Source organism: Hyperoodon ampullatus, assembly GCF_949752795.1.
Source record: "Hyperoodon ampullatus genome assembly, chromosome: 11".
Taxonomy (NCBI): Eukaryota; Metazoa; Chordata; class Mammalia; order Artiodactyla; family Ziphiidae; genus Hyperoodon; species Hyperoodon ampullatus.
Window position 1 is genome coordinate 101,855,587 of NC_136924.1, and position 26,696 is coordinate 101,882,282.

Below are 26,696 nucleotides of genomic sequence, written 5' to 3' on the forward strand. Positions count from 1 at the left end.
TAGTTGCCCAACCAGGGATGAAACCCTTGCCCCCTGCAGTAGAAGCGTGGAGTCTTAACCCCTGGACAGCCAGTGAGGTCTGGTTGAATGTCTCTCAAGATTAGAAGCCATGCCTTTTACTTCTTTGGTATTCTCACAGCAAATAACAGCACTCAAAAAAAAATTTTTTTGTTGTATTAAACAAAAAAAATTGAAAAGCTTTTGCAACTCCACAGTGCCCTGCACGCAATGAGCGCGTAACAGATGCTTCAGAAACACTAGCTGGTGGGTTAGCTGAGCGAAAGACAGATATGCATGCAGGCACCCCTTTGTTCATGCGGCATCAGGCTCCATCAAAGCACCAGAGGGCCGCGATGACAGTGCTTCGGGGCAGTGAATACGCACACCTAACGGAGGTGTCCCCAGCAGGGTGAGGATCGATCGGGAGGAAGCACAAAGATGTCAGCTGTAAGACGGGTCTTGAAGGAGGAACACAGTTTCACAGAGTGTAGAAGCAGAAGAGGATTCCAGGACACACAGCGGCAGGCGGGTGTCAGGGCTGTGTCGCTGAAGCAGGTGAGAGTCTAGACAGGTGGGTTGGCATCCACTTATAGAGAACCTTGTGAGCAGCGCTTAAGAATTTGGACTTTATCCTGCAGGCAGTGGGGAGGCAGGAAACGTCCTGAAGCAGGGAAATGACAGGACCAGATCCTTGGAAACCCAGGGGGAGGGTGGCCTGGCAGGAAGGCCCCAGAGGCAAGGAAAGCCATAGGGGTGCGATTCCAGGTGGAGGAGAGGTGAGGAGAGGGACAGGGTCAGATCCTGCCTTGAAGACAGTGAGAGGGATGAACTCAGAAACACGGGGGGGGGGCGCGGGGGGCGGTGGTCGTGGGGGAGGCCAGCACGGCAGAGCCAGGAGGAGGAACAGAGAAGCATGCAAGCCAAATTCAAGGTCAGGGGAAGAGCAGACAGGGAGGTGACCGCTGGGCCTCTGCTCTCAGCAGTAGCTGAGGGGTCGGCGGATGGAGAGAGGGAGGGCCAGCCCGGGTCTGGATTGGGGTCTGGGGTGAGTGGGGGAAGGTAGCACAGCCACGTGAGGGGTAGGAAAGGACCCTAACCAGGGTCTCAGGAGAGGATTCTAAGCAGATGAGGCTGAAGAATCATAATTGTCTTGGGGGAGCCAGTTAGCACATTTAACATGATTTTTTCTCTAGCAGCAATGATACGGCAATCTCACCAGCCTCTTCCTCTAGGTCCTAGTTTAAAACGCTTTTCTGCAACTTCCTCAGTGTCTGCACGGTACACATGGCAGCTTTGTCCGCCAGCAGCAGAGGCCTGTGTAGTGCAGGCTGAGAGGGTCATCTTCCAGTAGGTAATGGAGAATTGGGTAATCAGGTTCCAAAAATCGATTCCAGAGAAATCGTTGGAGGATTTGGCCTCACAGTGTCTGTAAAAGTTTGGAGGTTTTGGTGTCCATTAGCTCAACATAACCAGCGGTGTGATGAGCTGTCCAGAAGCCACAGCTGTCCTGGTCGTCACAATATGAACAAACGTGCTTATCAGATCCAGGGACACAGCACCACTGTTCTGTGCATTGGTAAGGTCACTTCTGTTTCTATGTGTTTTTTATGTACAGTCCCAAGAAGAACCTCGGCAAAGAGCTTCAACACGACTCTAAGAAGACTTACGTCCGTATCCCGTGAGCAAGGAGGGAGGGAAGGACCACTGCTCCATCCTGAGCCCTCCCTTCTGCTCGTCCGCACCCCGCGCAGGGAGCCATCCCAAAGTCTCAAGCCAATGGCGCCCCAAGAGCGCTCTGACTGCCCGAGACCCACAGGGCCTCGAGGTCACCATGCGGACGCAGCCCGTGTCAAGTTTCCCTCGAAAGTGACCGTCCTCACTGGAGGCCATCCCGTCGGCCTGGACACCTGTCTCCGAGCGCACAGGTGCCCGCGGCGCTGCCCGCTGCCTGCTCCACACCCTGCGCTGCACCTGGCTGGACGCCTGGACTTGGTCTTGGTGACGTCAGGCTGGGTGCTCCCTCCGCTTCTTCAAATCCACCTCCACACGTCTGCCGGTTTTCTAAAATCAGTTTATGTCATGCTCTCGCTCAAAAGCTCTCCGTGGCTTCTCCAGATGCTTTAGCACGAAGCCTCCCCGCTGCCCGGGCTCCGGGCGGCCTCCAGCCTCCAGCCTCCTTCTCCCACAGCCCGGGCGCTGCTCCAGCCTCCTCCCACCTTTCAGGCTCCGAGAGTACCTCCTCGTCGGGAGAGACCTCGCTGGGTCCACTCCAGTTTGGACATTCTTTGTCTGGGCTCCACACCACGTTGCACCAGCACTGAAAACCAAGCCCTTCAATGTGTCTGTTTGCCTTCTCTCTACACTGTCATGGCCAAGGTGCTCAGACCCTGGGTCATGGAACTCTGTAACTGTGAATCTAGAGCCCAGGGCTGTGCCCGGAGCACAAAAGGCCTTCAGCACGGGATTCTGCTTCTGTTTGGTTTGGTTCAGCTCCCACACCGGGCAGCACTCTAGATCCTGGCACTATGAAATGAAGATCTACGTCTGGGTCCTGCTGTAAATAAACGAATGAACAGGCACTTCCCTGGTGGTCCCGTGGTTAGGACTCCGTGCTTTCACTCCCAGGGCCCGGGTTTAATCTGTGGTCGGGGAACTGAGACCCCGCAAGCTGCTTGGTGCGGCCAAAAAGATAAAATAAAATAAATAAAAATAAATACAATAAATAAGTGAATAAATACTGGCTAAATGAACTGGGCGTATTTACTCGGAGAAAAGAGAACTCAGCATGGCGATGACTAGAATCTTCAGGGGACCGTTAGACAGAAGAGAAAGTGATACATTTTTATCTTGCTCTTAAATTAAGAATCATTGAGAGGCAGTCACGGAGACATAGATAGCACTTCTTTGAATAATTTCTTTTTTTCCAGAACTTTTTAAGTCCTGAATTTTTTTTTTTTTTTTAATTTTATTTATGTTTGGCTGGGTTGGGTCTTCATTGCTTCGCACGGGCTTTCTCTAGTTGCGGCGAGCGGGGGCTACTCTTTGTTGCGGTGTGTGGGCTTCTCATTGCGGTGGCTTCTCTTGTTGCGGAGCACGGGCTCTGGGCATGCGGGCTTCAGTAGTTGTGGCACGTGGGCTCAGTAGTCGTGGCTCGCGGACTCTAGAGCGCAGGCTCAATAGTTGTGGCGCACGGGCTTAGTTGTTCTACGGCATGTGGGATCTTCCCGGACCAGGGCTCGAACCCGTGTCCCCTGCATTACCAGGCAGGTTCTAAACCACTGAGCCACCAGGGAAGTCCCTGAATAACTTTAATCAATAAAACCTGGAGCAGTCTGGCTGATGATGTAGTGACACCCCATCCTGTAAACGGAAAGTTCCCAGGGAAGGTGGGGCACTCCTCAGAGAGGGAGGGGGACCCAGAGGCCTTTGGGGCGTCTCTGGACCACGAGTCCAGGATGCATTTCTCACTCTCGTTCCTTTCACGCCCCATCTTGCTGACCCCCTTGGTACAGCGACGGTCCTTGTCTCACTAACACCTTGACTGTGATGATTTAACGACCCTGTTCTCCCTCCACGTTATTTTCTGTCACAACGTGTCCCAGTATCTAGAGCGCTGCCCAGTGTGGGAGCTGAACCAAACCAAACAGAAGCAGAGTCCCGTGCTGAAGGCTTTTTCTGCTCTGGGCACAGCCCTGGGCTCTAGATTCACAGTTACAGAGTTCCATGACCCAGGGTCTGAGCACCTTGGCCATGACAGTGTAGAGAGAAGGCAAACAGCCCCAGCTTGTCCACCTCTGCTCCCCCCGGCCCCTCACCAACAATCCAGGTGGAGCCCTCACTTCGGGTGGTGGTGCAGTGGGGCCTGAAAGAGCAGCGGGAGGGTCCATACGCCACTTGGGTCGGCAACTTTGCCAGCAGGTGGGAACCATCCTTCCATCTCAAACAGCATCACGGGGATCAAAAGCCGCCGAGGACGTGTCCCTTGGTGTCATTCACATGGTTCCCACGGGAAGCAGCCAAAGCAACTGCCACTCAAAGTGACTGCAACCTGCAGGCTGAGGCCCACCTGTGCCAACGCCCCAGACGGCAGGTACACAAGGTTCCTTCCTACCTGTTCGAACAGAAGAGCTTGTGCACATGAAGAAAGAACGGGAGTCGTGCAGAAACCGAGACTAAGCCGTCACCGTTCCACACGAGAGGGCAGGACACACCTGTCACCTGCCCAGCCACCGGGCTCCAGTCCTAACCGAGTAACAGCAGTGTTTCTCATTTGTGTTCAATGCTTTCGCTCCCCCCGACTGCTGCCCTCCACTCCCCATCCCACCAGCATCCCCCAGTAGCCTCAGATGGTCTGTCGCCTCCATTCTAGCCTCAGTCAGAACTGCCAATGAGAAATGCAGCACTGTGCCCTGTGTGACGGGGTCTGGGGTGGAGACAGACACTCGTGGCCCTGCGAAGGGATTGCTGATGTCGATTTGATTTTCACAGTTGACCACCCAGCCTTTAGCTAGAAAGCCTGGTTGGAATTTGGGTTTCCAATGGGTGTGTTGCATGGACCCAGAATGGTTAGAGATGCCTTCTGAGTTCCTAACCTCAGCTATAACAACTGTGCCAGGAGATCTGTCTTTTCTGCATTAACTGGGAAGCTTGCTAACTCCCGTTGTTTACTAGCAGGGATGTGCCTTTAGATTAGAATGGTTTTTGAGGCCATCGTATTAGCTAGTGTTTTGGTGGCATACGATAGAAATAAAGCCAGTTTCTGCACGGTCTATGTTTTACCAGGTATGTCTCGTTCTTTGGCGTGACTAAACCTAGCAGTGCAATCACCTCCGAACCTACACCATATGGTGGTTATGACGGGGCCTCTCCCCCTGGAGTTCCCATTCCCTTCAGACTTTCAGCCAAACAAAGGCAACAACGTCACAAGCTCTGCTTCCTAGTGAGGCAGGTGACTGGGGAGGCTTGTGAATGTAAAAAGTAATGAAACCATAAACATAATAGATTTGAAGCTCTAGGCAGTTCTAGGTTCTCAACTCTTACAGCCATACTTAGAACATAGTAGCTGCTCAATAAACATTTCATTGACTGAGGGCCTGGAGCAGTCAGATTAGGAAACCATGTTAATCTCACAGTTTTATTCAAGAAAAGTAGAAATTTGGTTTTCTTTTCTTTTTTTTTTGGTATAAGAATGAGGTTAGCTTAAAAAAGTAATAATCCGACCTTGTAATAAAATGAACAGCGTTTATTGTAATTGTTGAAGGTTACTCTAGACTGTATACATGTTTACTCTTTATTCCTAAAAGATAAGGATAATAAGCAAGGGAAGCTAATTTCCATATTCCTCTTTTAAAAATACACCCAGGGACTTCCGTGGTTGTGCAGTGGTTGGGAGTCCGCCTGCCAATGCAGGGGACATGGGTTCAATCCTTGGTCTGGGAAGACCCACATGCCACAAAACAACTAAGCCCGTGTGCCACGACTACTGAAGCCCACGCACCTAGAGCCTGTGCTCCGTAACAAGAGAAGCCACCACAACGAGAAGCCCGCGCACCGCAACGAAGAGTGGCCTGCACTAGCTGCAACTAGAGAAAGCCTGCACACAGCAGCAAAGACCCAATGCAGTCAAAAAATAAAAACACCACTCAGATCAAGAAATCCAAAAAAAAAAAAAAAAGAAATCCAGTAAAATCGATAGCTAGTGGGAAGCAGCCGCATAGCACAGGGAGATCAGCTCCGTGCTTTGTGACCACCTAGAGGGGTGGGATAGGGAGGGTAGGAGGGAGGGAGACGCGAGAGGGAAGAGATATGGGGATATATGTATATGTATAGATGATTCACTTTGTTATAAAGCAGAAACTAACACACCATTGTAAAGCAATTATACTCCAATAAAGATGTTAAAAAAATAAAAATAAAAATAAAGCTTAAAAAAAAGAAATCCAGGACTTCCCTGGTGGCGCAGTGGTTAAGAATCTGCCTGCCAATACAGGGAACACGGGTTCGAGCCCTGGTCTGGGAAGATCCCACATGCCGCGGAGCAACTAAGCCCATGTGCCACAACTACTGAGCCTGTGCTCTAGAGCCCGCGAGCCACAACTACTAGGCCCGTGTGCCACAACTACTGAAGCCCGCGCGCCTAGTGCCCGTGCTCTGCAACGAGAAGCCACCGCAATGAGAAGCCCACGCACCGCAATGAAGAGTAGCCCCAGCTCACTGCAACTAGAGAAAGCCCGCGCACAGCAATAAAGACCCAGTGCAGCCATAAATCAATCAATCAATCAATCAATCAGTCAATCCAGAGCACACCAGTAAATGGTTTTTACAGTGATGGCAACTAAGACACTCTTCACCCTTTCACTTTGCATCTTGTTATTGAAGGTGATGATGGGTACTCAGAATACGCTGTATAAATTAAATGAATGGGTAGGTGGGATGAATTGGGAGATTGGTATCGACATATATACACTATTGATACTATGTATAAAATAGATAACTAATGAGAACCTACTGTATGGCTCAGGGAACTCTACTCAGTGCTCTGTGGTGACCTAAATGGGAAGGAAATCCAAAAAAGAGGGGCTATATGTATACATATAGCTGATTCACCTTGCTGTACAGTAGAAACTAACACACATTGTAAAGCAGCTATACTCCAATAAAAATTAATAAAAATAAATAATTAGGGACTTCCCTGGTGGCACAGTGGTTAAGACTCCATGCTTCCAATGTAGGGGGCCCAGGTTTGATCCCTGGTCAGGGAACTAGATCCCACATGCATGCCACAACTAAGAGTTCGCATACCACAACTAAGGAGTCCACGTGCTACAACCAAGGAGCCCACGTTCTGCAACTAAGGAGCCAGCGAGCCTCAACTAAGGAGCCCGCTGGCCGCAACTAAGACCCGGCGCAACCAAATAAATAAATGAATGGGCTCATGCATACCCTGTTAGAGGGAGATTTCACTGCTATTATAGGACACCCCTCAGCTTGTTCAATTTTCTGTGCCCAACTTTGCAGCCTGAAGTGATATTCAACAACCAAACCAATGAAGCACTAAGTAGATGCCTGGTGCCCAATGAGAGACCAGGGGAAGACAGAGCTCCCCATGCTCAAGAAGATGATATTTGTTCTAATGTAATACACATATATCAGATATCTATCTATCTATCTATCTACCCATCTATCTATCTTACAGTCCTCCCCACCTCCATCTCAAACATGTGGGCACAAAATATAAATCAACAGAGAAAATAACTCACTTGGGACCTGTCCAGATAAATCAGAAAGTTCATGTTTTTAAGGAAGTGCATCACTTTTGGGTTGAACAGGTTTACAAATAATGAAATGAGAGCTTCCCTGGTGGTGCAGTGGTTAAGAATCCGCCTGCCAATGCAGGGGACACGGGTTCGAGCCTTGGTCCAGGAAGATCCCACATGCCGCGGAGCAACTAAGCCCGTGAGCCACAACTACTGAGCCCACGTGCCGCAACTCTGAAGCCTGCGCACCTAGAGCCCGTGCTCCACGAGAGAAGCCACCGCAATGAGAAGCCCGCGCACCGCAACGAAGAGTAGCCCCCGCTTTCCACAACTAGAGAAAGTCCACACACAGCAACAAAGACCCAACACAACCAAAAATAAATAAATAAATTTATTTTTAAAAAAAGGAAAGAAATAGATTTAAGCTGTGAATGAAGACAGCCAGCTGTGTTTCTCACCACTTCAAGATATACCTTCCTCATGCAGCTCCCCAAATGCTCCAGCTCACGCTAAATCCATTCCGCTCTGAACTCTTCTCCAAAAGGAGCAGATGGACTGGATGGCTTCTTAGACCCCTTTATAACTTTCATATTATACAGCGCACTTAGGTGCCATACCACACATAATCTTATCAATTGCATTAGAAACTCCTTGAGGCCAGAGACTGAGTTTTCTACCTAAACACATGTTTCTGTGTCAAATGGATCAAATTGGAGGGAAAACACCGGGGCCGGCTAAGGAGTTTGAGGCCAGATGTACACAACCCTGGGCACTTTGTCAACCAAAATAATGTGACCTTTAAACTGAGTAGGGAAGGTTTGAGGCCAAAGGAATGACACAAGGAGCTAAAATAATTAAAAAGGAAATTTAAAGAAATTAAGGATTGTAGTCCCTTTGAAAAGAGATTAAGGGAAGAACTCATTAAGATTCACTAGCTTCTGAATGGCTGGGAGAATTGAGATGCTACAAAGCTATTTGACCTGGTGTCAAGAACAAGGGGAGATGCCACAATAAGATAGGCCAGAGATGGACACGCCAGGAATTCGGAAAGGAATTTCAGAACAGAACAGCATAAACACGGACTGAGCAGCCCGGAGGCAACAAGATTCTTAGACACTGTTCCTAGAAGACAGCTGAAGAAGAGTTTCAGCGGGCAGTAAAATCGGGCGAGGTTCTAAGTCCTAAATCAAAGAGGGGCCCACGGTAGAAAAGACTCCCCCCCGCCCGCCTTTCGGTCTCCCCTGTTGAGAACCAGGTTAGCTAACATTTGCAATAATCTCCTTAACGGCTGCATGTGGTGTTAGAACGGCGTTTGCTAGGATGCAGCCCGAGCAGCAGAAGCCATCCTCCCGAGATGGCAGCCTCTCCTCTCCTCAGGGCTGGGCTGCACGGAGCCTCCCCGCCGGGCCGGAGGGTTTCCAGCCTGACGCTGCGGTTTCCTCCTCTCGGTAACAGATTACCAGCCTTAAGGTCAAAAATAAAGAGAGTGGCTCACGCGGCCCTGGTCTCAGGCAGCCTGGCAGCTGCTGTGCAGGCACCACAGTCCTGGGAACAGGGCCCACGCTAAGGAGCTTGGGGGAAGGTGTGCGCAGGTAAAAAGGGGACCCACGTTGCTTTAAGCATGGTTTCCACTTCAGTCTGGCTTTTAGGAAGGGAAATTAACTGGAGAAGCCTCTGGAAATGGAGGGACATTTACACAGAGCACAGCATGGTCAGCCAAAGAATTTCTGACCCATTCTCTATGCGCTGTGAATCCGTGTAGAGACTTTTTTTTTAATTTAAACTTTTTTTTTTTTTTAAATTACACTTTCTGCCATGTCCTCTCCCGGTCAACTCTCTCCTGCTGCCTCTGTCACCTTCTTCCCCAGCCAGTGGCCAGCCCCTCCTTTTGGGTCCTCACTTCTGAAAATTGCTTGCAGAATATTCAGAACTGACAAGCTTCCCACGGAAGGTGAAGGGAACAGAATGTGGGAACCACAGGCTCCAGGGCAGCTGGGAAGGAGAGTCGGGGCAGAAGCTGGACGGCTGCTGGTAGACGAAGGAGACATAAGATAAGCACCAGTGGCAGGGAAAGTGACATTTTATCTAATCTCTTTGTAACTCACCTTTTGTTCACTCACTGCCGAGCTGCCCTCTATACCAGGGCAGTGTTGCTGGCCTTCAGCTGAAAATGATGAACATTTACCTGTGTGATTTCATTTGTACAGTACTTAGCTTGGTGTCATGTGAAATGAACTTGATAATATTATGATAGTTGCCAGAAACCAAAAGCCTAACACAATGAAAGGGAAAAATCAGGACTGGGGAAAACAATCTCAAAAAATTGTATAGAAATCACTATAAAGCAGAGAAATGAAGTGGAAATAGAGAGTCAAGTTTATATGAAACGCTTGAAAGTAATCATAAAATAAGGTGGTTAACTAGATAACACAGTAATAGCAACCATGCCAACACTTTAAAAATTATAATCTTCCACTACCGACCTTCTTTATGGTTAACAACATATGTTATAAATAAGCTACAAGGATATATTGTACAGCATAGGGAATATAGCCAATACTTTATAATAACTATAAATGGAGTATAACCGTTAAAAATTGTGAACCAGGGGACTTCCCTGGTGGTCCAGTGGGTACGACTCTGCACTCCCAATGCAGGGGGCCTGGGTTCTATCCCTAGCTGGGGAACTAGATCCCTCATGCAGCAACTAAGACCCGGCGTGGACAAATAAATATATAAATAATAAATAAATATTAAAAAAAGATTACACATTACAATTATAAAAAAAATTGTGAACCATTATGTTGTACACCTGTGACTTATATAATATTGTACATCAACTATATCTCAATTAAAAAAATTCTACATCGTAAAAAAGTATGTTCAGAGAGTAACTAGTGTTTCCTGTGAACATATTAGTAACACACACATATGTTTATTTCACAAACACTTATTTACGACCAATTATTTGTATCCTGCTGTAAGGAGGACAGTCCATGGGCTGTTCCCTAGGGAAGAGCTGGGATTTTTCTCGGTGAAATCAAGCATACATGAAAGACGTAGGTTGGGAAATGCTGCCGTAGGCCTGAGTGCTCAGGTAGACCTGCCTGGAGGTGCAGGCAGAGGGAGGGTGTGGACCCGCCGAGGCCGGTGATCCAGAGGTTCAGAGTGGTCAGGGTGAGCCCTGGGCATGTGGGTAACCGCAGACCTGTCTGCCCAACACAGCATCCACAAGCCACAAGTGCCCGATGGAGCACCGAGAGACGGCTGGTCCTAACTGAGATGCGCATTTAAATGTAAAATACACACCAGATTCCAAAAAATCTGGTATGAAGAAAAATGCATGTAGAGTATCTCACTGATATATTTTTTAAATATTTATTTATTTATTTGGCTGTGCAGGGTCTTAGTTGTGGCATGTGGGATCTAGTTCTCTGGCCAGGGATTGAACCCAGGCCCCCTGCATTGGGAGTGTGCAGCCAGGGAAGCTCCATTGGGTGGTCCATTGGGACCACCAGGGAAGTCCCAATTTTTCCTTCACTATTTTTTTTTTTTTTTTTTAATCTTTTGGCCATGCTTAGAGGCATGCGGGGATCTTAGCTCCCCAACCAGGGATCGAACCTGCACCCGCTGCATTGGCAGGGCAGAGTCTTAACCACTGGACCGCCAGGGAAGTCCCTCTCATGGGTATTTTTAATACTGATAATACGTGTTGAAATTATAATATTGTGGGTATACTGGGTTTAAGAAAACATTAAATTTACCTTCTTGGAACTGACGCACAGTTCTAAGAAGATAAATCCAACTATGCTGGCGAGACAGAGGAGGTTGGGGAGAAACCAGAGGAAAGAGAACCGTTAGGAGCCTTCTTAAATAGGGAGATGAAAGGACCCAGGTTGGGGTGGAGACTGGGGGTGTCAAAAAGAAGTGGGGGGGCTTCCCTGGTGGCGCAGTGGTTGAGAATCTGCCTGCTAATGCAGGGGACGCGGGTTCGAGCCCTGGTCTGGGAGGATCCCACATGCCGCAGAGCAGCTGGGCCCGTGAGCCACAACTACTGAGCCTATGTGTCTGGAGCCTGTGGTCCGCAACAAGAGAGGCCGCGACAGTGAGAGGCCCGCGCACCGTGATGAAGAGTGGCCCCCGCTTGCCACAACTAGAGAAAGCCCTCGCACAGAAACGAAGACCCAACACAGCAAAAATAAATAAATAAATAAATAAATTCCTACCCCCAACACCTAAAAAAAAAAAAAAGAAGTGGGGGGACTTCCCTGGTGGTCCAGTGGTTAAGGTTCCACGCTCCCAATGTAGGGCACCTGGCGTTTGATCCCTGGGCAAGGAACTAGATTCCACATGACACAATTAAGATCCCACGCAGCCAAATAAATAAAGGGTGTGTGACTTGAGGAGAAAAATTCGGAGCTAGTTTTCCTCCTTCCTTTTAACATGTTGAGTTTAGGGTGATGGGAAACATCCAATTGGCATATGGGGGAAATGACCCTGGAGCTCAGGAGAAAAGCTAAGCTGAGGATGGTTTCTTCGTCTGCACTTGGTTGAATCCGCGAACGCGGAACCACGGATACGGGGCTGACCCCACTACACCATTTTATAAAAGGGACTTTGGTGACTTCTGTTATCCGAGGGGGTCTTGAAGTCAATCCCCTGACAATACGACTGCATGGAGAAAGGCATGACCTTTGAGACTGCCTGAATGAGGTCCAGGAGGGAGAAAGCTGAAAGGCAGAGGAAGCAATGAAGGAAGGTAAGCAAGTCGACACCAGGCATTTAAAGGAGTTCTGAATTTCTTATGGTTTTATGTCATCATTAAATAATCAAATTCATCATTTGATTGCTGTTTATTAGGGAGGATTCCATGCGTGTGCCCCCAAGTCGAATCTGGTTGAGAAGACATCCCCAACTACAGTAAAAGATTTGAAGTGGCACTTCAATTAAGTAACAGAAAGATGACCCAAGGAGGTGGCTGATAAGTGAATCATACAAACTGTAGTTTCTTGAGTCAGAGTACCTGGAGAGATACCCCCAAGCTAGGGTGTTTCAGGGAAGCCATACGAAGGAGGTGAGTTTTGAGTGGGTCATGATGGGAGAGGTTGAGTTGTCTTTGCAGGCAATTGAAAGGGCAGGATCAAAAGGGAGGAGGAGGAAGATCCCAGCAGGCGAGTGAACCAGTTTGGCAGGAGGGAAGGAGTCACTGGTTGGATGAGGTGGGGGTGGGGACCGCAGGTGAGGCTGGGGAGGCAGGTGGGATCCAAACTGTGGCTTTAGTAAGACTTGAATGGACTTTCACGCTCAAGGGAGGGTCATAGAGTTTTGAGCAGGTGAGTGACATGATTGAATTTAAATTTTAGAACGTTAATCTGGCTCTACTTTAAAGGTGAAAGCTATAGGGCTCAGGGACCATTAGTTCAGCCCTTCCTCGCAGGTGAAATACAAACGTGAGAGATTAAGCCTTTTCTAAGAGACAGACAAATTTCCTGGCTACTAATATAACTCACTTTCCACAATTTCTAAAATGTTAAAATTAGCCTGACTTACAGCCCTCTGTGGGAATAGGTACACTATGGAAGGCAGCTCTCTACTGAGACAGGAGGCTGTGTGTGAGAGTGTGCTAAGACTTTGTGAGGTGCCTGGACTTCAGGTGTGCAGACAACTAAAGTGAGAGAATAATGGTTCTGTGTCACTCCAGCTCCAGCTGGGTTCCTGGGCTGAAACGAGGCGCACCCACGTCAGCGCGGTCAGGCAGAGGGGTAAGAGGGCAACTTGAGTAGGAGAGAGAAGCAGCGTGATCCACCTGGATGAACAGTTAGATTTGAATTCTAGTCCTGGTGAGCAGGGCTTATGGAAGAAGCCACACTTTTGTCACACCCCTTCCAAGGTTCAAATACTTGTTTTTAGCTGATCTTATAGAATTTGTATTTCCCAAAGGAATGATGTTAGAAAACGGTGGTTAGTTTCCTAGATCATCCTCCAGCAACCTATAAAAATCCCATAATAGCTGAAATTACTGCATATTTTGCAAAGAGAAACACAAATATTTTTTGTCACATCAATTAATAAGCAAAACAGGTTAGCCAAATTAAGTATTGTGTGTGTGTGTTTTTATTGGGAAACATTTAATTGGAAGATGATATGGAACTGAAGGTGGCGGGGAATCTGGAAGAGAATTTCTTTTGGCACTTCCAAGGTCATCTGAGATTCTTCCAGTGTCATCTGAGATCAACAGCGCTGGCTCACAAACAGAAAAGAGGCGGGGGGGGGGGCGAGAAAGGGAGAGAAAGTACGAGCTGTGTGTGTCTTCTGGGAACAGGATAGGATACAACTGGTGTTTGGAGGGTGAGGAGTGGGCGGGGCTGGAAAAGGCGTGGGAGGCAGCCCTCGGAGTCCGCGGGAGAAGGGAGGAGACCGGTGTCTGGGGAGGCACAGGGTTAGGGATCCATATCCCAGGAGGTTAGGCGGAAGCCGCGCGGGGGAAAGGTGGGGCAGACGTTCAAGGGTTCAGGGTATCGGTTCCAACAGAGCAGGAGGGAGGGGTGGGTGCAAACGCGAGGCTCTAGCTGGAGCCCCAGCGCGGGGAACCCCGAGGAGACACAGAAGACCTCTGGGCTGGAGGGCCAGGACCGGCTCTGGCCCGGTGAGAGCACAGTGGACCAGAGCTAGAGAAGGAGAGAGAGAAAGAGGCCCATGTGCACGCCGAGGCGACCCTCAGATGAAGAAGGCAGCCTGGGGGCGAGGGTGCTGAGGAGGGGGCCTCGGCCACCACCAGGGCTCCCCGGATCCAGGATAGTCTGGCTGGATTCCAGGACCGGGCCGTGGTGTGGGGAGAGTAACCCAGTCTTGTCACCTTTCTGCTTCCTGCTATGTGGTGGCCTAGGCGCTGCGACTACCAGGCTGGCGGCCGGACCACGGAGAGGCAGGGAAGGAGGACAAGGATGAAGGACAGAGGGAGGAGCCGGAAGGAGATCCGGGAAAAGGGGGGGAAGCAGAGGCAGGAGGTACTGGATTAGAAACAAACGTGAGGGAAGCAGGAAGCTTACACAAAAGAGAGGGAAAGGTGTGCAAGTCAGGCTGACCCGTGGGGAAATGAACACGTACAGGGGAAGAAAGTCCCGAAAACGTCTAATTCAGGTGTGTCACCCTTCCCACACCTCAGCTGTCAACAGGGCATCTGCCGAGGAGCCGCGCGTTCAACACACAAAAATGCAGCCCCTGCTCCTGGGGGCGTTTAGATATGGGCTCATTTTGGTCAAAGATTAAAACACACGGTAGAATCTGAGGGTGAATTTTAAACCAGCCAATAGTTCCAGGTAATAGAAGAAGAGCACCACTGCGTAAGCTTGGGGCAGGGGGCGGGGGGGAGGCGGAGTGAGCCAGTGTTGGATGAAGTATTTTCTTTCATGAAAGATACAGTGAAATACACACTTTAAGTTTTTTTTTTTAATGCTGCCTTATAAAAACAGAACAGGTTACCAAAATGACGGGAATAAAGTGAGGGAGAGAATTATCCGGAGGCGCACTCCACAACGCCCCAGCTGAGTGCGGCCACCGGGCGGGTTCCGCGCCCGAAGGTCCCCGCGCGGATCCCCGAGCGGCCGAGCCGGGGCCGGGACGGGAGCACGGGCGCCCGGTGCCCCCCGGGCCGGCAAGACGCGCCCGCAGCGCCCCGCGCGCCCCCGGGCGTCGCACGTGCGCCTTCAGGCGGGGGTCTCAGCCGGCCGGGCGGGGGCGGGGGACAGGCGGCCTGTGGGCTCTGCCCGGGTGCGGGGTCCGCCCCCTCGCCCTCCCCCCTTCCCCTTGCCCCCTCGCCCTTCCCCGTTCCCCCTCGCCCTTCCCCGTTCCCCCTCAACCGCCGCCCCAGCCCCACGTGCGCGCAGCCCCACGAGGCGCCTAACAGCCCGCCCGCCTCCGAGGGGCGCGACCCCCGGCCACGTGGGGGCGGGGCCCGGCGGGGCGGGGGGCGGTGCTCGCCCGCGGCCACTCCTCCCGGCCCTCGGGCGCCCCTCCCCCGCCCGTGCGCGGCCCGCGGGCGGCGGGCGGGGGCGGGGGCGGGGTTGTTGTTGTGACGAAGCCCCGCCCCCGCCCGCCCCCAGCCCATCTGTTCCCCGCGGGCCGCGGCGACATTGTGCGGGCTGGGCGGCCGGGCCGCGGCGCGATGGGCCCGGGGCAGCCGCCTCGGTAGCTCGGCCGGAGCGGCGCCGGGAGCGGGCGGGCGGCGGGCGCGGAGGCGGCGGCGCGGCCGGAGATGCGCCCCGAGGAGGGCGGCGCGGCCGGGCTGGGCGAGCTGCGCTCGTGGTGGGAAGTGCCGGCCATCGCGCACTTCTGCTCGCTCTTCCGCACGGCGTTCAGCCTGCCGGACTTCGAGATTGAGGTGCGCGGGCCGGGCCGAGGTCGGGGGTCGGAACCCGGGTGAGGTTCGGGGGGGCGGGGGCGCGCGGGGACCTCTGAGGGGCTGAGTCTGAGGGGCTGAGTGGGGGGTTGAGGGCGGGGAGCGCCCCAGGGCGGCCCGGGAGGGCGGGGGTCGGGGTCCGGGCTGAGGGGACCGGGTGGCGGGGAAAGTTGGGCCGTTACTCCCGGCGGCGTCCCTGCGAGCGCGGCGCGGGGCCGGGCGGCCGGGGGAGCGGACGGCGGGCTTTGTGGGGCCGGGCAGCGGGCGGGCGCCCCTGGCCGGCGCCCCGACCCCTCCCCCGGCCGCCTGGGGTCGAGCGCGCGCGGCCGGCCGGTGCCGCGGCCCCGGACAAAGGTGCGGCACCGGCGCGTCCGGGCGGGCGAGCGGGGCGGTGGGTCCGCCGCCCGAGGGAGGCGCGCCCGGTGGCGGAGGGTGCGCGCGGGCGGGCGGCAACAATGCGGCGGCCTCCGGGTGCGGGGGGCCCGGCGCCGCACGCCGTTTTCAAAGTTGGGACGTGACTCGGACGAGCACGGCTTTTTCTAAAAACGTGAGCGGGACGATGGCTCCCGCCGACTGAAGAGGAGAAACGACAGATTAGGGAATGCCGAGCGTCAGGACTTGTGCCCCAGCCGTCCCGAGGACCCCGTGTTTCCTTTTAGTTGGTGAAAATCCCCAGCACTTTAATTCTGCTGCTCAAAATGGTGGCTGCGGTGGGAGGTGTTGTGGTGACAATGCCGTGGTGGTGCCGCTAAACTTGCCCCTGCCCCATTTTCTCCCTGAAACGTAATAGGACTGAGGTGCTGCTGAATTACGGGTTTAGAGTTTAAGAACCCCGTCTAAAAATACGGTGGAAAAATTTCATCTTGCAAAAATCCATGTATTCCGATTTTGCTGACGGAAAAATAGAAGGAAGTAATCTTGCCCGAAGTTGTTACAGAAGTCGAGTAATCTATAAATAACGTTTTATGTTCTAAGTAATGAACCTGTGGTTTCTAAGTATTAGCAGCTTGAATTCCTAAAGGCAATGTAATCTGATCTGAGAGGTCCAATCTGTGTGTATAACAGAAATGAAAAATCGTTGTTACAGGTGAATAATCAGGGCCACTTGAGATGAGTGTTTTCTCTTCGGAGCCCAGTATTTCTTGGAAGTGACACTTTTTTGGTGGTTGTTGTAGTTAAAATGTGTGCTATTTGAAGTATATAAAACACGAATGAATATTTGGAATCCAACGTGTACGTATTTTGGTAATTATCCGTATCTGTTTATAATTTGGAGATGTTGTTCCCTAGATGGATACCCAAGGATAGTGACTTTTACCTCTGCAGTTCTTGTGTAATCCTTTTCACATGTGTTTTGATGAATGCAAAGTTTAGTAACTTAAAGTTCTCAGTAATTGTCAGAAATTAAAATTTTTAAAGTAATTTTTAGGCTTCTAGCAAATTTGACTCCGTGAGTGCAGAACTCACTGAGAACATGGTCAATTTTGATTCTCTAAGTATAATTAAATAAGTAAATAATTTTTATTTTGCTTAAGTGATTTTTTTTAATCTAATAGTTTATTGTCCTGAAAGTTTGAAAAACAATCCCTTGGTTGGAGTTTATGATGCACTGGAAGAGCCTTCTTAAAAACAAACAAACAAGAAACAATACTACTGCTCAGTTGGACAGCTGCAAGGGCCCTATAAAATCTTAATTTACTGCAACTTTAAAAGATAGAAATGATGAATAATACCAAGTGGTAGAAGTTGGGTATCAGCTTTTTTAGGAAACCAGTTTTCAGCTGTGGGAAAGAACTCATCTTACCCTTGACCACCAAGCAAAATCAATGGATTTATAAAAAATTTAGGAAGCAGAATCTTCAAGGACTTGGCTTCTATTTATCTAAAGCAAGGCAATCTCTTAGATAGCTGAAGGGCTGGGAGCATTCATGCTGCAATTCTGCAAGAGGTCAAGACCTCCCACTTAGAGAACTGGTCCCCAAAGCATGGATATTTTTATTTTTGCATGTAAGAAAACCTTTTTACTCTGTTAATTAGCCTTGAATGTACAGGATTTCTTTAGAAGAGTCAATATACCAGATTCTTGTTTTTTGGGATATGTTTAGGGACTTGTATGTTGCTGCCCCCCAAATACGGGTCCTGTAATCATCAGACCAAAAATCTGCGAATGTGTAGATACGCTTTAAGTTCAAAATTTCTGATTTTAAAAACAATGCATAATCATTATATAAGACTTGAAAATCATTATATAAAATATAGGTAAGAGAATTAAATCACCCATAATCCCACCACTCAGAGATAAAAGCTGTTAACTGTTAACATTGTATCCCACCACTCAGGGGTAAAAGCTGTTAGCTGTTAACGTATTTAGAAATTCCCAAACGTGCCCACACGTGTTTTTGTGCCCTGGATTAAGTGGTGTTTTAATTTTTCAGATGAGATTGAGGTGTAGCTGGACAACAGTAGGTTAATGATACTGAATTCAGTAGTTGGTAATATGAAATATCTGTAACTAGCTGCTTAACTGGATGGATTACCGAAGAAGCTCATGGCACACCTTCTTTGCCTCAGAAAATTATCAAATTCAGAACCACTTCATTTATATCAAGTGTTCTATAATTGTTTAACATTCTAGTGGGTTAGGCTGGTTACATTTTGTCCTGATTCGAGAATGAAGAATGGTGAATTGATCTCCCGAAAGATTTAGTACTGGGACTTCCCTGGTGGTGTAGTGGTTAAGAATCCGCCTGCCAGTGCAGGGGACATGGGTTCGAGCCCTGGGCCGGGGAGATCCCACATGCCGCGGAGCAACTAAGCCAGGATGCCACCACTACTGAGCCTGCGCTCTAGAGCCCATGAGCCACAACTACTGAGCCCGCGTGCTGCAACTACTGAAGCCCACGTGCCTAGAGCCCGTGCTTCACAACAAGAGAAGCCACCGCAATGAGAAGCCCGCGCACCACAATGAAGAGTAGCCCCCGCTCACCGCAACTAGAGAAAGCCCGTGCGCAGCAACGGAGACCCAACGCAGCCAAAAATAAATAAATATATAAGTAAATTTATTAGGGGAAAAAAAGAAAGATTTAGTACTAATTTTTTTTCCTCTAGCCAAGTGATCTTTACAGTGACTAGCGTGTCTTACTTAACCAGAGTACGGTAAGGGACGATAGAGCATCTTCAGTAATCTGGTCTGGAGTTAATCATGGTGGGTGTAGGGTTGCAGAGGGAAATCGCATCATAAACATTTTGGGCATATTTTCTCTAGAGAAGAAACCATGGGACCTCCAGGTGGTTATTTGAAAATGGTCACGTAGAATTATCTGATTCATATAGTAGTGGCATGATGAAAATAATCTGATGGTCCTGTCTACTTTTTTTTCTTGAGCTTCCTGCTTTGAGTACAGAATCCTTTGCCTTCCTGGTTGTGGTTGTATGTGGGTTAAGTCCCTCACCTCATCAGCATGATGATCTGGGGCAGTGTCTTTAATTCAGATTCCTGTTGGTGTTTCCTTGGATCCAGCCTCTTGAATCAAGAGCTCTAGGCATGAATTATTAAACATGAAAATAAGTGATAAAACTTGCTGAGAGTAACTTATTAGTACATCAGGCCTATCAGTGGTCTCTGAGCCTGGGGCCTAAGGATGGGTTATAGGAGATTTTGTGTTGGTGTACATATGTGTACTTTGTCACTTTTCATCAAATTTTGAAAGAGATCCCAACCATACAAAGGTTAAAAGGCCTTGAACTAGATGAAAGATTTAAGTTGGCCTTGAATAGGGGAACCAGAAGGCTGGTTGCACAACACAAGATGCCCTGGACCAGGAGTTAGGAAACTTGAATTCTTATTACTAGGTTTGCCCCTAACTACCTCTGTGACCTTTGGCAGGTCAAACAGCCTAATGAAAAAGGACACTTGTATAGTACTTTGTACATTTTCCAAATGTTATTTTATTCACAGCCATCCTTAACCATCACTGGGAGGCAGGAATTATCCTAATTTTGCAGATGAGGAAATTGGAAAGTTAGGCTAAGTTTCTTGCACAGACTCTCACCTGGATCTCAGGTTCCATGATACCAAATTCTTTGCTACTGCTGCTACATTGCACTGCTTCTGCTTTAATTTTCACCATCTATAAAATGAAGAGCTAGGGCTTCCCTGGTGGCGCAGTGGTTGAGAGTCCGCCTGCCGATGCAGGGGATATGGGTTCGTGCCCCGGTCCGGGAAGATCCCACGTGCCGTGGAGCAGCTGGGCCCGTGAGCCATGGCCACTGAGCCTGCGCATCCGGAGCCTGTGCTCCGCAACGGGAGAGGCCACAACAGTGAGAGGCCCATGTATCAAAAAAAAAAAAAAAAAAAAAATGAAGAGCTAGACATAGAAGTAATGGCCAAGATTCCACAGTGCAAATGTACAGTTTTTGGTTCTTAATAACGTGGGGTACAGAAGATCCTTTTTAAAACTTCTGCTGGGACTTCCCTGCTGGCGCAGTGGTTAAGAATCTGCCTGCCAATGCAGGGGACGTGGGTTCGAGCCCTGGTCCGGGAAGATCCCACATGCTGCGGAGCAACTAAGCCCGTGTGCCACAACTACTGAGCCTGTGCTCTAGAGCCCACGAGCCACAACTACTGAAGCCCGCGTGCCTAGAGCCCGTGCTCCGCAACAAGATAAGCCACTGCAATGAGAAGCTCACACACCGCAATGAAGAGTAGCCCCAGCTCTCTGCAACTAGAGAAAGCCCACGCACAGCAAGGAAGACCCAACGCAGCCAAAAGTAAATAAATAGATAAAATAATTAAAAGAAAAACAAAAACTTCTGCTGAATACAGAGGAACAAGTTCATGATTTCATTTGTTTCTTTCAGCAAATAATTATTGAGCATCCATTATGTGCTAGATGCAGTGTATTAGGTGCTGGAGGTACAGATGTGAACATAACAAAAAAATACCTGCCCTCTTTAGTGGAAGGAGACAGATAATAAACAAATTGGCATAGAGAGAGCCAAGTTGAGGGGGTAGGTTGTTGGAATTTAAAATAGGGTGATTAGGTATGGGTGGCCTCATTGAGAAGATGGCATTTGAGCAGGACTGAAGGAAATAGGGGATTTAAGATTATTTAAAAACTAGTAGTTTGTGGGACTTCCCTGGTGGTCCAGTGGTTAAGACTCCGCGCTTCCACTGCAGGGGGTGCAGGTTCGATCCCTGGTCAGGGAACTAAGATCCCGCATGCCGCGCGGCGCTGCCAAAAAAGAAGAAAAATTAGTAGTTTGTCAGAGTAACCTATTGAATGGAAAATACCAGGTGATAAATGTCTTCTAAGACTCAGGGTGTGCTCCTTCTCTGAGGAGGGAAGGCCAAGAACAGGATGGGAATTCCAGAGGGGCAGATCTTGAAACCCTAAAAAGGGGACTGCTCCGTCAGAGTGTCACTCAACCCACAGTGAACACTGGATCCTTTTCTGCCTAGACCAGTGTCTTGTAGAGGAAGTCCTCTTCTTCATCTTCACTCGGCTGCACGTGAAGCTTCCAAGCTTCAAACTGGGAGCTTCTCCAGTTGTAGAAAGGGTAATAACCTCTCATCTCTGAAGGACAGCCCATGTTAGCACCTGGCTTACTCTACCACGGAAGTTCAGTTTGGTCTTGCTTAATTTTCTGGAACACAGAGGGGAAGCCTAAAATACGATCTGGCAGCATGGCAGCATTTGGTACCGCCGCCTATCTGCCCTTCGATCAGGAGAGGCCGAGTGCTGGGTTCTCGTGGTGTGTTGGGCTGGGGGTAAGCATGAGCGGCTCTGGCAGAGTGCTGGGAGACCGCCAGTGCGCAGGGCGGGTCAGGTGAAAAGTGGGTGTGGACAGGGCCGGTGTGGGGGGGGACAGAGGGCACAGCTTCCCACGAGATGGGCTTAGATCTAGTTGATGGGATTGAAAATACTTTCAGAAGGGATCGAGCAGAGAGAGCCAGAAACCTGGCCTGGGGGCCCCCCTCTGTCGTTAAATTAACCGGAGCTGTGATCTTAGGCAGATCGCTTGGTTTCAGATGCCCCAGTCTATAAAACGGCAATTGTGGACTAGGGGATTCCTAGGTTTTTCCTCTGTCCAACGTGCTACGATTCCCTTCGGATGTCTCTCAGCATGCAGGGCACAGGTATCTGATCCAGAAAGTCACCCACCTCCCTGGTTAGGACCAAAGTTATGAGCTGTGTTGGGGTCCGTGTCTTACAAATTAGTTTTGTACCAAACTAAAGCTGCAAATCCATACTTGATGTGTTTGTGGATTATATGAATTTGTTTTTCTGTGGACATCTTGTCTGCATATACATTACTTTGAGGGTAGCTTAATTGTTGTTTTCACTGTCTTCGAGGTCCTCAAACTAAGATTTTGTATTTTGAGATTATGAGGAACTCATAAAGGAGGATGCAGGTCTTGAATTGTGTTCTTTTCGTTCACTTCTGTTTGTTTACTTAAATTGAACAGCATTCACACTTACAACTTTGAATGGAGACCGGCTGAAGTTCTGGCCTGGGGCTTGCCTCTCATTTGACGGTGAAACTTTCCAGATATCTCTTCTCCCCTTCCCCGTATTTTCCTGTTTCATTGGACTCTTTCTTGGATCCTTTCATCATGTCTTCTCTACAGGAGCCTCTAACAAATACTAGTTTATACCGGAAAACTCGGGAAGGTTTTTTACCGTAGTTCTTAGATCGAGACAGGAGTAGTTGGATTGGTGGTACGAAGCTCAGGATTCTCCCAACCTCGCACTATGACATTCGGGGCCGGACTACAGCCGCGTGAGTGGCGGGGCCGCGTGCAGCCAAGGACGTGGCGCCTCCCAAAGTCCGCCCTTTCGCGGTCACACGAAGCACCCCGGGCCCTGAGGCGGGCGGGGGCCCCTCCCCACAGGGAGTCCCCGGTGTGAACCTGTGATGTTTTTGTGTGTAGGGTTGAAGGGAGTTTGCTGTGCTTGGTGTGCTGTCATCAGCAACTGCACGTCAGAAATCTGGGAAACAGATGCTTTGTTAATTCTTTTCTTTTCTTGGAGTCGTTTAGGGGAAGAGGATTGGTTGGGGGGGGGGTGTTGCGGAGAGGGCGCTGCGACTCCTGAGGGACGAAGCGGGGGGACCTCCCTCGGGCCTCCCAGGACCGGAGACGGCAGGGGGAGGGGGGCTAGCGTGTGTGTGCGTGCGCCTGCGGACGTGTGCGTGTGTGCGTGCGTGCGTGCGCGGGCCTGCGGATGTGTGCGTGTGTGCGTGCGCGGGCCTGCGGACGTGTGCGTGTGTGCGCGCGCGCGCCCGCCTGCCAGGACGCAGCTCCTCAGGCTGTAAGAGGTGTGTAACTGTTCCGCGGGGCGCGCGCCTTCCCGTGGGGTCTCCGCTCATGCGGCACCGCGCGCGCGTCGTGGGTGCATATGCGGCTTCGTTTTGGTCGGGAGCGAAGGTTGCGTGGTGGCGGCCCGAGCCGTGTGCAGGACACGCTGCGGGCTCTCGGGCGCCCAGGAGTCCTGGCGGCCGGCGGTGTGGGGTCTGGCCCCTACGCCATCTCGCCCGGCAGTGACTCGGTGACGCAGGTTATCCACACTCCCGTGGGAAACGGGGTGCGGCTTATGTAGAAACGTACGGAAGGTTTCGTGCTCTGATCTTGCGTGGACTGGAAGATGGGCATTTGGCTGGTCCAGGCACATGGTCGTGTTCTGGTACGTCTCACACTGTCACGGTCACTTCAGCTTTGGCCCCCGGCCCAGCCGTTACGGCTTTCCGCGGGTGGCTTGGCTGCATGAGTGTGGCCCCTGGACTGAACGTGTGAATGGTGTCACCGCAGACTATGCCTCCTTCTTTGCCCCCCGTGACCCCCCAAGTAAGTGAAAACAGAGGCAGTGATGGAGCCACGGTTACTATAAACTCTTCATGTTTTTAATGTTGAACCTTCAAATCAACTCCCGTTAATAACTGCCGAGAATGGAGTAAGTTCTTACAGCTGAGAGTGCTGTGATTGGTCTGCTGGAGTGGAGAGTGTTTTCTCCAGGCCAGTTGCTTTTCATGAACACCCCTCCCTGAGTCATCATTGTTTCAGCAACAGTACACTGAGGACAGTGATTTGCTTGACAGAAAATGTGTTAAATTAGCAGACCTTTTCTTTAGCAGATCTTTTCTCACATTCCCATTGTGTTTCTTCTGTTTCCCTGGAAGGTTGTGTTTGCAGAGTCTTTTAGGTGTGAGAGACAATTTTTATAATCGGTGTCCTGGAGTTCTTTGCTGAGGGGACACTGTTATATAGGGGGAAGGTGACTTAGAGAAATTTCACTTGTGCCATAATTAAGGGATTTAGTTTTTTTTCACTCTTAGGCTGGTATGATTTGGGTTAGTATCCCACACGTTGTTAGAACATTCCCCTCCCTGTCCCCAGCATCCAGTAAGGGAGGCTGGGTGCCTGGTTTAACAACATAATGGAAAATGTGTCTCTCAGAAACAATGTCGAGGATGCCTGTGTTCTTATACCACTAGAGATTCATCACTTTTGGTGATGGAGCGCTCTTCATTATAACTCTACTTGGATTTCTGTACTATGCAAGTCTTCAAAGTGATAGTGGAATTACAAACAAAATGAGAATCTAAAATCCCAGTCTCGCTTCTGTTATTGTCATCTTTATTAACATTAACGGCCCCAGAATAATTGCAGAGGTATGGGACCAGGTGGCTCTTCTCCTGCTGCCCTGGGGAATTAGAGTATGTTGTGAGGGAGGAAAGGGTGAATGGCTGGGTGGCAGAGATGGCTGCAGGAGCTCAGAGGCCACAGGGCTCATGAGTGATGTGCTTCTTGCGGAAGGCAGGGCTGGGAGGGGGGTCACAGTGAGTAAGCGCAGCGCGATCAGAGTTCTCTCATTTGGAGGGCTAGTGAAAAATGAGGTTGAGAGACAGGAGGTGGGACGCTGCAGCAAGCCTGGAATGCCAGGCCCACTCATGTTAATCTTTTTTATTCAGGCAGTGAAGTTTTGGACAAGAATGACAACAAAGTTTTAGACTAAGAATGTCCTGGGTACTAAATGTTTTAGATTAAGTCTGGTATTGGTAACTGGGCTTAACTCTAGGAGTGGAGTGGTTGTGAAATGCTGCAGGTAGCGGTAACAGGAAAGGACCTTTGTCACTGGCTTTGAATAGTGCGACTAGGTGACTGACAGTGTTGGGTGCATAGAGAGGGTGGTATCTGGTAAGGATGTTTTTGGCTGCAAATAATGGAATGCTGTACTCACAGTGACTTAAAAAACTCTGTGGACTGTCCTATAACACGTGGTCTGGAGGATCCTGGCAGGTATGCTTCTCAGTGGCAATGTCCTTAAGCGCAGTGGTTACAGGATGGTTTGCATAGCTCCAGGGTCTGCATTGCTGAGTGATGCAGGGAAGTACAGGACAATTACAATTGAAAATCAATTGTACGTCGAGTTGGCGATTTGAAGAGGCTGGAGATGACTTCAGAGAAGGCTGTTGGGAAGGGCAAGAGGGAAAGGCTAAAACTACATTGTCCTGGAATGAGAGAGGAAAAGAGCTCTCGAGGAGGCTTAAGAGAATGGTGGAAAAGAATGAACTTTTAAAAAAAAATTTATTTTATTTATTTTGGCTGCGTTGGGTCTTCGTTGCCGCACGCGGGCTTTTCTCTGGTTGCGGTGAGCGGGGGCTACTCGTTGTGGTGTGCAGGCTTCTCATTGCGGTGGCTTCTGTTGTTGCGGAGCATGGGCTCTAGGCGCGCGGGCTTCAGTAGTTGTGGCACACGGGCTCAGTAGTTGTGGCTCGCGGGCTCAAGAGCGCAGGCTCAGTAGTTGTGCTGCATGCATGGGCTTAGTTGGTCTGCGGCATGTGTGATCTTCCTAGACTAGGGCTCGTACCCGTGTCTCTTGCATTGGCAGGCGGATTCTTAACCACTGAGCCACCAGGGAAGCCCAGGAATGAACTTTTTAGGAAAAACTTTTTCACAAGTAATATGTAATATTATAAAAAGAAACCCCAGTTCCTCCTAGGTTAATGTTTTAGTGCTGTACTGAAGAGGTCAATTGTAGGACAGCCTATCCCCTGCTTTTTAAAGAAGAGTCAGCTTGTTTCCACATTCTCCTCCCTGTCTTATACTAGCAGTCCTCTTCACTCTTCTATCCCCTTCTGATTGTTGGGAGTGGGGTGGTAGTGACCCCACCTCTAGGATTGCCAGTTGCTCCTTGTTTTAGCTTCCTATATAGGAAAATGAAACTGAAAATCTGGGCCCAGAAATGTACCCCTTTTATCATTAGAATTTTAGATGTACTTTTGCTTATCTATTGATTGTTTGGAGTTCTTCAGTTTTTTTTTTTTTTGTGGTACGCGGGCCTCTAACTGTCGTGGCCTCTCCCGTTGCGGAACACAGGCTCCGGATGCGCAGGCCCAGCGGCCATGGCTCACAGGCCCAGCCGCTCCGCGGCATATGGGATCCTCCCGGACCGGGGCACGAACCCGTATCCCCTGCATCGGCAGGCGGACTCTCAACCACTGCGCCACCAGGGAGGCCCTGGAGTTCTTCAGTTTTTAGTTTTTCTCTGTTAAGTATTTAATGATTTGTATGATTACTACTTAATGGGACTCATTCTTCCGTAATGGGAGTTTATGTACAAATAAGATAGTCAGGTATAAGTGTGATACGTTCTTTCTAATCACAGTTCCCCACGCCTTGGGAAGTGACAGCTCAACAGAAAGGAGTAGTTCTTCTGTTTATTTGTTTGTCTTATCTGCCACCTAGCTCTACAAAAATTTTTGGAGGTTATCTGGCTGCTCTACCTGCCCTTTGCCTCTTTTCCCTCCTCCCGGCTGAAGTAAGTCTATATCCTGGCTGGTAATCTGACACATCTTGCCAGAAAAGATGAACTGGATCAATCAAATTCCCATTCTTGGGATTGTAACCTAGGAAATACGAGGGTTATCAAGTTAGTGTGGAAAAGCAGTTAAAAGGTCACAGTGAGAAGCCACGATGCAAACCAAATTCTTGCATGTGAAGGAGCAGAAACTTGAGAGAGACCCAGCATTAGGGGAATTAA

General features: G+C 49.8%; 1 protein-coding gene across 1 annotated transcript in view; it reads left to right on the plus strand.

Annotated features, from left to right (window-relative positions):
• Window positions 1-15,510: 15,510 nt before the first annotated feature.
• The window catches only part of CECR2 (CECR2 histone acetyl-lysine reader), a gene marked incomplete at its 5' end in the record, with an annotated part of 165,438 nt that continues 154,252 nt past the window's right edge, over window positions 15,511-26,696 (plus strand). The window contains 1 exon segment of the mRNA XM_079715567.1: window positions 15,511-15,636. Coding sequence (XP_079571693.1) covers window positions 15,511-15,636 — 126 coding nt within the window.